Source organism: Phycodurus eques, chromosome 19 (genome assembly GCF_024500275.1).
Source record: "Phycodurus eques isolate BA_2022a chromosome 19, UOR_Pequ_1.1, whole genome shotgun sequence".
Classification (NCBI taxonomy): domain Eukaryota; kingdom Metazoa; phylum Chordata; class Actinopteri; order Syngnathiformes; family Syngnathidae; genus Phycodurus; species Phycodurus eques.
In genome coordinates, this window is record NC_084543.1 from 6,976,441 (window position 1) to 6,988,882 (window position 12,442).

The 12,442-nt window shown below is 39.7% G+C and overlaps 1 protein-coding gene across 6 annotated transcripts; it reads right to left on the reverse strand.

Moving 5' to 3' along the window:
* Nucleotides 1–424: 424 nt before the first annotated feature.
* Nucleotides 425–12,088, reverse strand: telo2 (TEL2, telomere maintenance 2, homolog (S. cerevisiae)). Of its 6 annotated transcripts, XM_061706824.1 has the most exons (22): nt 11,798–12,088; nt 10,332–10,700; nt 8,991–9,268; nt 8,645–8,713; nt 8,220–8,367; nt 7,828–7,930; nt 7,692–7,760; nt 7,140–7,281; nt 6,470–6,606; nt 5,706–5,791; nt 5,499–5,609; nt 4,998–5,086; nt 4,815–4,906; nt 3,878–3,994; nt 3,708–3,779; nt 3,443–3,601; nt 3,089–3,180; nt 2,900–2,999; nt 2,742–2,806; nt 2,123–2,238; nt 1,947–2,042; nt 1,738–1,797 (listed from the first exon to the last, which is right to left on the reverse strand). In XM_061706824.1, exons 2-21 carry the CDS (start codon nt 10,670–10,672, stop codon nt 1,960–1,962), a joined length of 2,469 nt encoding a protein of 822 aa, XP_061562808.1. In that variant the 5' UTR covers nt 10,673–10,700; nt 11,798–12,088; the 3' UTR covers nt 1,738–1,797; nt 1,947–1,959. The 6 variants fall into 6 exon arrangements, with proteins under 6 accessions (XP_061562806.1, XP_061562805.1, XP_061562803.1 ...); XM_061706822.1 differs by lacking the exon at nt 1,947–2,042 and having other exon boundaries at nt 425–1,797; nt 11,887–12,088; XM_061706821.1 differs by lacking the exon at nt 1,947–2,042 and having other exon boundaries at nt 425–1,797; nt 11,846–12,088.
* Nucleotides 12,089–12,442: the final 354 nt, after the last annotated feature.

Consider the following 12,442-nt stretch of genomic DNA (forward strand, 5'->3'; position numbering starts at 1 on the left):
CAGTACAGAGGTTGTTAACTGTTGTTTCCCCCCCAAGTTATTATAAGAAAACATTAAGAAAAATGTAGAAAAAGTAATGTTCTAGATTCAAAAATAGCCTTTGAAAACATGCATATCATACGGAAATAGTCCAAGAACTGTCTGTTTTCCACCACATTTGCACTGGTTCCGCACAAACATGCACCAGTTGGTATTTGAAGGGTCATGGAAGAATCCCGAAACAGTAAAGAAAAAATAAATAAATAAAAAGGCACTAGAATGATGATACATAAATAGGAAATCACATTGTTTCATAGGACCCAAAAAAAGTGGTGTAAAAAAAATACTTCGCCTTTTTCTCTGAAATATTGATTAATGCCAGACAGACCTAAATAGTGATCAATGCCAGACAATATGTAATTCTCTTTGTTTAGTTTTAAAGTAAAGTTTAATTGGGAGAGAACTTGAAGAAAGCACTTGGCCTCTTTTTTTGAAGAAATTTTCACTGCTCCTTGTTGTAAAATTCCCCAATACCATAGCGAGCCCTTGTAAGAAAATTAACAACTTAAGATAAAAAAAAAAACATCAAATAACAAAATCGGCTAAGTGATGGTTCCTATCTCGAAAAACTCAGGTACCAATATATCGGCAAGACGCTGTTAGTGCCTCGCTAGTTTCCTTTCGATCTGCATTGATATTCAAATGAGTACGACGTAGCGCCAAAAGCATACGCTATTAGGGACATCAGTAGACAGAGGGTGAGCTGCACTGTGGTTGTTTATGGAGTAACCAAAGTAGCAACAACATGAAGAACTATACTTCCCGTTTCAAACCTAATACCGTGTGTGAACTCTGTATGGGACAGAGTGTACCAAATGCAAATACATGAACTATTGCACAAGTGATGTTTCTGAAGTATGTCTACCATTTTTTCCAAAAACACTTACTACGTCAAAATTTCAATTGATGATAAATAACTGAGGTCACCGCATGTTCATCATTCAATGTATGACGAATGTTAAGTGATGACAATTCAGAGTCCCTAGAAAATAGTGTATATGAATATATGCAAGTATTTGAGTTGGGGTAAACAAAAATCTAAATAGATACTACAAATTGTCATCTTTTGCAGTTTCTTCGAGAAACTGAATTTTAGAGAACTCATTCTCATGTGAAACCGTCCATTTATGTCACAGGAGGAAGCGCAATTTATTTTTCCACTGTGTGTACGACTTCGTTCTTTACATAAATATTCACAGGATGTCCTTTGAGAACAAACAACCCCAATAGTGAGATCTGTTTGTACAGGAAAGAGACAAAAGGACATGCCTCTACTATATAAAGGATATCCTCTTCACACTATATTAACCAATAAAATGGAATAATATTTCTCCTTTTTAGCCACATTTTATCTGGTTTGACCATGAGTCGAAGTTTGAACGAAAATTAGATGTAAAAATTGTGTGTACTGTTAAGGCATATACACACAGATACAGAGCCGAGGGACAAGACGTGCTTTCATTTTCATTTTCTTGGTCTCATGTTCCAGGAAGGGAAAAAAGTCCTCCCGCTCTCAGGGACTTTGCTGTCATCCGCTTCCTTGATCATCATCATCAACACCTGCAGTCCTAGTGAGGACAGAATGTTCTCTTTGACTCGGTGCGGTTTTTGTTGTTGTTGTTGTCGTTGTCGGTCATCGTGATTCTATGCTGAGGGCTTGCGGACTCTGGAGCTGTTTCTTCAGGCTCTTATCCAGCAGCACCAGACACTGCACGGCCAAACTCTGGCAATCTGCATCCAGGTCACCCTCGGCCACATCTTGGGAGTACAACACATAGCACAGCAAACAAACAAAACGATTTTCTTTGTCAAAGTGCATCTCTAGCGTGTAACAGGAAATGGGGATTCAGCCCCTGGTAAATATATTAATAAAATACTTATAGCTGCAGAATGAATAAAATAAATACATAAATAAACCAGTCACGTCATAGACAATATGTGCATTGCAGGACATCCTGGATCCTTGTCCTCTTCCGAGAAACCAGCGCAGCTGTGTATGTATTCTGTAAATGGTTGAGTCCATTTATATATGTGATTGTGTGTTTCACTGAAAGGGAAATGCATTATTTATTTTTATTTTTACCTGCCAACCAAGATCTGGTTTCAAAAAGCTGGTCTGCAAGGTCCACCAGTAAGTTTTGACAGGGCATGCTCATAAACACAGAGCAGACGGCAAAGAGGACGCCTCGTCTTACCAGCCTGCAAATAAAATAAAAAAAACTTTGCTTGTTACGCATCCAACACATACAGCAAATCTTCTGTAGCGCCCACATTTATTGTTTGTTTTTAAACTTAAGATCAGCTTCACGATTTTCCAACACAGTACAGCCCTGGTAAATTGCATAGTTATTATCACGGTTTTGAATGTATTACTAATATTTTGATAGTTAGCGGTATTATGCATACTGGCAAAATCAAACAAAATCAAACCCATACAGTTTACTGACGTTCACACCTATGGACAACTTGTCTTCAATGAAGCTAACGTTTGCTTTTAGGAAGGCCAGAACCAAGATTTGAACCCCGAACCTCCCAACTGTGAGGCAGACATGATTGTCAGTAGTCCAACATGTTGCCCCTATCCACAGTAATTGTTTGCGAGAGTAACTTGACTTATGCCAAAATTCAAGTTCTTGTCAAACATTGAAAAATTGGATGCTACAAATTAAAGCACTTTTTTTTTTTTTTTTTCAATTACTTACTGGTCAGTATGGTAGCGCACCGTCCACACAAAGCCAAGCAGAGCACGACCCATCTGCGCAGCAACCTGCAGGACAAAAATGGAAAATAATGTCATCAATACCATTAAAAACATAATTTAGGGGGACATGGGGTTTGTTTATTGTAACGATATAAATACCGGTGCATTCACTGCCAAATGCATGAAGACGCCCAAGGTGTGGATCAACCTGCCCAACACCAGGTGGTCACTTCCCAACAAGTCGAAGGTCACCTGAGGCCTGGTAAACATGAGATGAACACACATTTGTAATTGCTCAAAGCTCAAAAGATGAACATGCATTTGTACGGGGGAAATTTTCTGACTCACTTGTCATAATTTCTGAGTAGAGGAAAGAAGAAATATCCAGCAACCGGTGCGTAACGGTTGGCTGCGGCCTTTGCTGGAGGCTGGACGGCTCCCTGTAAGAATGTGAAATTCCCTTATGGATAAATAAATTATGTATCTAGCTATTTAGCTAGGATAATAGAGAGAGATTGTACTTAATGATCATTTGTATGCTATTCTAATTGTTACTTAATAAAGCTGAAGCTCTTTTTTCATAATCAGAACATTATTCCTCCTTTTGCAACCACCTGTTTACAACGTTGTGGTTTTATGGAAATTTTGAAATTGGCTGGGCGACCCCAAACCTTTGAACAGTAGTGTTTGTGGTTGAAATACCTTACTGATGCGCTTAGTCTTTGCCTGAATGCGCTTCTCAACAACCTGCTGCCAGTGAGCCGAGTTGTTAGCCGAGTCGGGCGTGACATCTGTGGCGACAATCGGATCCGCGTTTCCTGGGGTTGGCAACGACAGCTCCTGAGCTGCCACAGCAAGAACCTGAAGAATAAGACAGCATTTTATTTCGTGCACAGTTTTGGACCCATTTTGGAGACCCAAAAAGCATTATTTGGCTTGAGTTTTTTGTTTATTTTTTTTTTAAGACCTCTAAAATATCCAAGCGCTGGCGAAGACTGTAGTTTAAGGAGTAGAACTCTGTAGTCAGGTACTCGGTCACCTGGAATCAATCATCAACAAACAGTTAAGCTTCTTAAAATGTCATGAAATGAGTTTCAATCTGTGATAGTCTCATGTGGAAGAGGCGGCGGACAATACCGGGATGCAGTCAGTGACCACAATCGCCACCATGGTGGCCTGCCTGAGAGCCAGGAAGCCATTTATGTTGTATTTATCCTCCATGTGAAGCAGAACTTTGGTTAGCTGGACACTGACCTAAAGAAACACAACACTGACTGTCAATTATACACTCACTAGCCAGAATAGAAATAGGAATAAAAAAAAATAGGAATAAATGCCACTTTGTTTTTGCTGAACATGTAGGTCTACTATGTTACTGTATGTTAATGTTGGTCATGATCATGGTACTTGGGAGAGCCAAGTATTTTTTTGAGGTGGTACTTGGTGTAAAACGTTTGAGAACCACTGACATAGACTTTCCACTTTCCATACAGTGGTGCTTTTACTTATGGGTTTAATTAATCATCTTGAATTATCTTTCCTTCCGGAAATCAATGGAAATGTCATTTATCCCTGTGTATTCCCTGTATCCCTGTAGTAAAATAAAAATGTTAAATAGCATTCTCCAGTATTGTACTTTATAAAGCATGCAGTAAAAACATCATTTAATAGAATGTAGGGAATGGAACTGTTTGTGCAGCATGATAATTTAATAGGCATTGTGCTGCTCATTCGAGTGTGCATGCCTTGGCCAGCAGGGAGCAGCATAATACAAGCAGACATACTACATTTAGATTTAATGATGAAACAGACGATTGTCTCAACTAAATAAACTGCAACGTCATTTTTCACAGAGGATTAAAAAAAAATGCCTGTGAGTATTGAATGATGTGTTGCTACTGCTTGTGTTCAAACATTTGTTTAAAGGTTTGCAATTACAGCGACATCCATGCTAGTTTCTATGAGGGTTTCACTGTACATATTTAATCTGTGGGGGTAAAAGACATTTCCTTTTCGTCACGATTTTAGATACACTGTGTACGTAGATTACTTGTGCTGTGTGCCGCCATTGTACCTCCTTGGCTGCGAAGACGTTCTTTCTCACCAGACTCTCGGTAACCGTCAAGCTGAGCTCCACGCGCTCCGGGTCTTCGGAGGAAATTAAATCTGGATGTATAAGAAAAGGTTGGGAGTCGGGACATGATGAAATGATACGATGATGTGGGGGGGGAAAAAGACCAAAAGTTTGGAAACATACTTTCTAGGCAATCTCGGAGGTAGCGTGGTGGTGAAGCTTTATTTATTTCCTGATCTCCAGACATGTCATAAGGCGTGAACTCGTCATCACTGCAATAGTAAAAGACACACTTAACAACACTACCTGCATGAGTAAAAATGATGAACATAAAATGCATCAGAACCTTTACAGATTCATTTAATTTGACTTCTCCAAACATCTGAATTCACTGTTCAATGTTTCAGGACTTTTTGCACCACTTGCTCTACTCTAACATGGAACTGAATGGAAAAGGTCACGAGTGTACCCTAATATCCCTTACATTTTGTGAGTAGTGTAGATCATTAAAAAATACGCACATTTCTTGACTTGATGTTGAGAAAGACTGCTAAAGTCAAAAAATAGTCTGAGAAAGAAAAACTGTACAATAGTCTAAAAAAAAATAATAATAATCAAAAGATGTGCCAGACTGGGGATAAATCCTAGTAATTGAAAAGGTGTATTAGCGCGGCTAATACCTACCTATCCAGGTCAGAGTCTGGCTCATTTTTGGATGATCTCGTTTCTTGTTCATTTGGTGATGATTCATTGTAAATTGGTGGAGTTTCTCTGATCTCTAGAGGACGGCTGACCCTGCACGTGATATTAAATAAAACCAGCAAACAGTTATTCACGACACTGTAATGCGGGATTGGCTTCCAACTTGCTTGTAATTGTTGAGTTATTTACCCATCTTCCGATTCAGGTTCTGATTCGTCCATGTTAATAGGAGTCATGAGAGAAACCAGCTCTCGAGTTTCCTCATCCTGTTCAAACTACAGCAAAAAATGATAGCAATTGATGATTGTTTAGATTTTTGGGGGGACTGTATCATGCTCAGGAAGCACAAAAAGTTCAAATGTATGCATTTCACTGTATGCAGTAATATTCCCCAACCTTTATTGGGCAAAGGCACAAAAATCTCACACTACACCACCAGACAAAAAAAGTATATTTACTGAAATAATGATGAGCTTGTCTCAATTTATTCACAATTTTAATTCTTCAGTGTGTGCGTGCCATGACTGATTCTGTTGTATGAATGGCAACAGGTGCATCGAGTAAATAAATAACACTTTTCAGACCAATTAAGTAAAATTTGATAATTTCACGCGTGGTTGGGAATCACTAAGGTAGAAAAACCATTCCACTTAAAGAAGAGAAACTTTAAAAAATTATGGAGGGGACTGAGCCCTGCCACGAATCGCAAAAAGCTGCAAGCAATTGAAGGCCTATAGATGCCACAATATGGTGGCAGAACCCGCATACCGCTATTTGAAAATCACTGATGGCTTTGGCCATTTTGCAAGGAGTACAACAATATCTACGAATAAGTGAATTTTTCAGCAAACAAAGGAAGATGGGTGAATTTGCAAAAAGGGACCCATGGATATGCAGGAGATTACAGCGGAATCTTTCAAGACTGTTTGTCTACGTCTCAATTAATCACTGACCTCAAATTGGAGCTTGGTTCCGTTGATATTCATGCGGGAGCTCAGACACTCCCCCACTACCATGCCAATATGCCTAATGCGCACCACGCTGCTGTCCAGGTGGCTCTGCATGCCTCCCAACATGCACTGCAGCAGTTCTGTGGGGGGGGGGGACAAAAAACAATGAAAGAAAAAAAAAGATTTCTAAATTAATTAAAAATGAGAAGCCTAATTAAAAATGAGAAGCCTTGTTATGGGAAGCAAAGACATACTGTTATAGACATAGGTCATGTTCCCACTGCAGGTCTATTCCGATTTTTTCTTCCCAGTGAGACATGTATCAGATTCTTTCATGCCAATGTGAACAGCGCAATTGCAATTTTTTCATATCCAACCCAGGCCTCTCTCACGTGTGGCCATAAATCCGATATGTAATCGACACAAGTGCAGTACTGATGCTCACGGGGCGCGCATCCGACCTATACGTCATCAAAAGGCGACAAATGTCACAATTGTGGAACAAAACAAACACGCGAGAAAAGCAAACGGGAAACAATGGAGCAGAAAAGAGTCAATGGCAAAAAGATTGTTTGGACGTCGGTTTCACCGGGGGATTTCCCAGTTTTTATGCACATCCGGGACGTCACAGTATTAGCCACAAAGTTCTCAAATTATATGGGGAGAGCGGCACCTGAACGTAGCTCCTGCAGCTCGGCGTCCTCCAGCAGACTGACACACAGCAGCAGGGCCTTGCTGACGTACAGTTGCTGCTCCAGGGGAGTGTGTTTCACCGCGCTGGGGTTGGCCCATGCTTGGGACACCGACCGTAACACCTAAGAATACAAAAACACACGATTCCAATCACAGGAAGACTAGGATTTTTGTGTCCTTTCTGTAACTCCCTAATATGCCACAAGATGGCACCAAAGTCCTGGATATTACGAAAGTAGAAATTGGTGAAATGGAAGTATTGCTGAAGTGACACATCTCAACTGAGAGAAGATCTTTTTGTGTAAGGGGAGGAGCTACGTTTAGCCTGGGCCACATTTTTATTTTTTTAATCAAATCATCTGTAAGCCATTTATTTTGAAGGGTATTCTTGTTAGATGTGCTTGCAAATATACTAAACTGTTTAGGGATCATAGTTTGCAGTATATTAACAATTTTATTTTAATGTAAAACATGTGCCTTGGCTCAATAAAGGCTGGCAAACACTGGTTTACAAAACATTCAGTGCACTCACTTGGATAAGCAGCGGTCTTCTCTCCTTGTCTGCAGCGAGGTAACCCAGAATCACTCTCAACGTGCGAGTCTGGGTAGAAAAAAAGAAATGCATCATGACATTTGGTTTACGAGTTGTAGTTGAAGTAATAGCTTACCTCAAATTTATATTGCAGCAGCAGCAGTTTATGCGTGATGACAAACTGGGCCGTCTTATTTGTTAACACAAGATTCCCCATGATTCTACCCAAAGCATCAGGCCTGAAAAATGAAAGCCCCACAAAATTAGTGTTATATAATAAGATAAAACAACATCCACAATTTGTTGCGTGAGAGGGAGGGTTGTTTTTGTTGTATTGGTGTTTTTATTTGGGATAAGGAGATGGAATTCGATAAACTGTGATTCCTCCATTCCCATTTCGAACCGAGGAAGTTGTTTTGGTTTGGCGTTAAGTCGTTGCGATGTTTTATGCTGTTGGTGGGGATTGCTTGGTTTGAAGCTCTTGTTTATAGCCTGAGAACTAAGTGGGATGTATCCCAGCGGCCTCACCCACGGACAGCCTGAACCAGGCCGGTGAGCACACTCTCCATCCAGCGCTGGGGAACGTTTTCCAGCAGCTTCCAGCAAACCCTCTGCCACACCATGTCTGTGCGTGTGGCGCTGGACATTTTGGGAGTCATCGCTGCCAGCAACAAACCTGGCGAGAGGATTACAACAAAAAGTGACACTTGAGCACTCAAATAACTAGGGGTCTCATTTTTACAAGAGCTCTCAAGCAAAAGTGTTTTGTTTTTTTTTTATTAAACAGCATTAAACGATTCCTCATGGGGAATTATTTAACATTACATAACTTTTTTTTTTTAACTCCTCAAGCACCATCTGTTCAGTTCTTTTATTGGCATACTCGATTACGTAGGGTTTTAGTGTTTCAATAAAAATTAACGCTTCCGAATATGTACTTTACATAAACTTACCACCATGTCCTTGGGCACAGAGTTTTCCAAGTGTCTGAGCCACAAAAGTCAAGGAACAGCTCGTGCCATCTGGCAAATATACCACAAGAAATACACAACAAATACATATTTGTATATCATAACTACAAACACAAATACTCAAGCAAAAAGAAAAACGGTACCTTGCATTAAAACTACTCGTACAAAATCATCCAAAAAGTTACTTAATAAATTTAACGGAATAGATGTAGCATGTTACTACCCACCTCTGATGAGGGGGCCCTTTGGAAAAAAATTATCCCCTGTAAATGATCAGTGGACTCAAAAAGTGTGCGAACCCCCGGCTCAAAGAACACGAATCTCTTACCTTTGAGCGCCTTGCATGTCCGCTCCAAGGCGGTGAGCATCTCTTTAGCCAGCAGAGGATAGTACTGCTGAGGAAGGAAGGAGGATTTGTTTTTGTGTTGCAGTTTATTGGCAGTGAGGTCAGGCAGCGCCACAATACGTGACACGAGGGCCTCTCGGAGCTGGGGGGAGTCTGCGGGACCCGCGGCCGGACAGTAGGACCACAGCAGTTCAGCCGTGCGACCGCTCTTGATGAATCTCTCTGTGATGCTGACCAAGTGGTCCAGATTTGAACCTGGTCTGGAAAGTAGATAACATCAGATAATAACTTTTTTAAACAAGTTAAAAAAAAAAAAAAAAAAACGTGCTGCACAATCCACAATACAAAGTTAACACCTACTCAAACTTTTCGGGTCCAGGGACCCCTTACAGCGAAGACATTTTTTCCAACGACCCCCTAATAATCCTAAAGCCGACCAAACATAACAACCATGTGCAACCCAAAATGCCGTAGGTATTAAAAGGTTGCCTATTTTATAGAAAAAAGTTGCAATTTTTCCAAGGACTCCCTCATAATCCTAACACCAATTAAACTTAACTACCACGTGTATACCTAAATGCTATAGTAATTTATAAATTGCTTATTTCTGAGAAAAAGGGCGTAATGTTGCAATATGTTTTTTTTAAATCATACTTTTTAGAGAAAAATGTTGCAATGTTAAGAAAACATAATTGCATTTTTTCAAGAAAAAACAAATCATTACAAGAACAAAAACTTATTTTGTTGGGGTATAAGTTAGTAATCGTACGTGAATAAAGTTGTATTTTTCCAAGTCATAACATTATAATATTAAAGTTTAACAGTGGTAGGAAGTGAATTTAAAAAATACAACTCACTTCTCATAATACTACACATTTTATTCTGGGGGAAAAAATGCACACTGCTTCGTTAAAAATAGAGGACTATGGTCTTGAAAAGTACACGTTTTGTTCTTGACAAAAATAGGACTTTATTCCTCTAACACTACACTTTTTGCTCTAATAAACATAATTCATGCAGTGATGTCCCAATCATATCCGAGCTATTATTGGCCCAAAGCTAATATATGTAGGCGTGAGTAATTGGTTTTGTTTGTCTGTTTTATAGTACCCACCCTTTTAAATGATACAACATAACAATTGATTGCAAATTATTTTGTGGATCCCCAAGCTTCGCCTCATGACCGCCAGTTTAAGAACCACTGATTTAGATTGTCCAGTTTTAGAACAACGAGAGTTGGGTGTCGTCTGCAGAGCAATACAAGTCAACGCCGTGCCTGATATTAAAAGAGAAAAATAAAGTTGTCTCCCATGCATCTTGTACCTTAACGCTCCGATTCCCTCCATCAGCACCAGCAGAGCCTGTTCAGGAGGTCCACGCATGAAGAGGCCATCCCATAATTCCGAACGCTGTGCCACAGTCAGGTCGTGCAGCCAGTCGGCTTGAATGTTCTTAACCAGGAACTGAAGAGTGCGAGTGAAATGAGACCTGCGGAAATTCTCCTTTTGGACCAAAGCGCTCGCATTCTCAGGTGCTTCGTCCAAGTAAGAGCAGAGGGTTTGAAGAGCACGGATAGCATCTTCTTTTGGAGCTGACAAAGTGAGGCTCTGGAAACACTGGGACACTTCTAGACGAACATCAGCAGTCAGGGTAGGAGACTCCATCCTTGTAGACAAACTCCTTACACACCCTCTGAAAAAGCATACAGTAGTAAAGGGTGAAATATCATATACCATGTTTATTTTAAAGTGTTTTTTTGTTTTTTTGTTTTTTATGGCTTATTACAGTGGCCTGTACAGTGTCACCTTGACTTATGAGTGCCCCAACGTCAAGACAGGTTTTTCACATTAAAGGCTGTCGCTCGGTCCATTTTTTCCGCAACTTCACAAGATCCAGCCACCATCACTTCACGGGGATTACTTCGCAGTGAAAGTACAGTTGTTCAAGTTTTGTGCTCGCATTTTTCATCTTTTGAGCAGGTATTTTGCCAAATTAATTTTTTTAACAGAAGCGGCTCATGCCCATTGTATTAAAGCTTGAAATCATATAAACAACATGAGCGAGGTGTGTTTAGTTGACTACGAGCGCACTACTTTTACAATATGTACTATACTGAAGCAGAAGGAGGCCATAAAGGCTGTAACGCCAACTAACAGTGTTAAAATAATTACTAAGTTGTGCATCTATGTCCATGGAAAAATGGGTAAGCTGATGAAAGGGAGGTGACAGTGAAGTGGAAAAAAATATATATTTCTTTACATTCTTTTTTCCTATTTTATGACTATCTTTATACAGTACAATAGAGTTTAGCCATATTTTTCTAATTAAAAACACATGACAAAAATGTTGGTGTTTTTTGAGAAGCTAAAACGGTTTAATGGCATTTCCATTCATTTCAATGGGGAACGTTGATTTGCAATACGAGTGAGCATGGTTACGCAATGAATTAAATAAATCCATAAATCTGGCTACCACTGTACTGAACGAAAATCAAAGCCAGTCGCTGATGCACTTTCCAGCCGTTTACCGAACGCCGGGAGAACAGCAAAACACAAAAACAATGAGCACACGTAAACGGGAGGTGTTGTCGACCACAGCTCACAACCAGACACTCACGCACAGGCTCGCCGACCACCCCACCAGGCCAAAGCCTCTTTTGACTATGACAGTTTACATACAGTACAGTATTCTACGCGAATATAGTGTAACTGGTAGAGGATCCGCATTAAAATACAAAACAGCACACCACAGTTTTCTTCTCGTACAGCGTTCTAATAGTATTAGTGTACCTGGTAGAGGATCCGCAATAGATTTGACTTTATAGTCTATGAATTTACCTAAACGTTAACTCTTAAATTTTACAGTTTCTCAACAGTACATTTTTTCCAACTCGTGGAGCTGCTGGTAGATGAACTCGTATCTTCATAACCACTCAAACTTTACATTCGCATCCACTTATTCTTAAAAAAAAAAAAAGGACAATAATTAAACCAAATGGCCATGGCATCTTGAAAGACCTTAGTTGGTCGTGTTCAGAGTATTTAAAATAATTTGGTGGCGAAGGACATGGTTCGTCGACTGTGTGCTCCATCAAAATAAGTTCGTGTTCCCAAAAGCCAATAGTAAGGTTCCGTCAACCATCTTCTTCTATGGTTATTGTCTTGGTTAGGTAACACGCATGCTGAATGCTACTGCCCACTAGCGCAATGCTGTGTTAACTACGATTAGACGCCAATATTTTGTAAACAATCAATTTAGTCGTAACTGTAGAATGTGACTATTATTAACACTTTTAGATTTCATTATGTAAATGTTAACAGATGTGCAGTGGAAACTATTATAACATGCAACATATTGATACCAATTTAATTGTGGTAATTGACCAGATGAATTAACCAGTTAATTTGTATTTGCCATTATGTTCCCATGTTTTT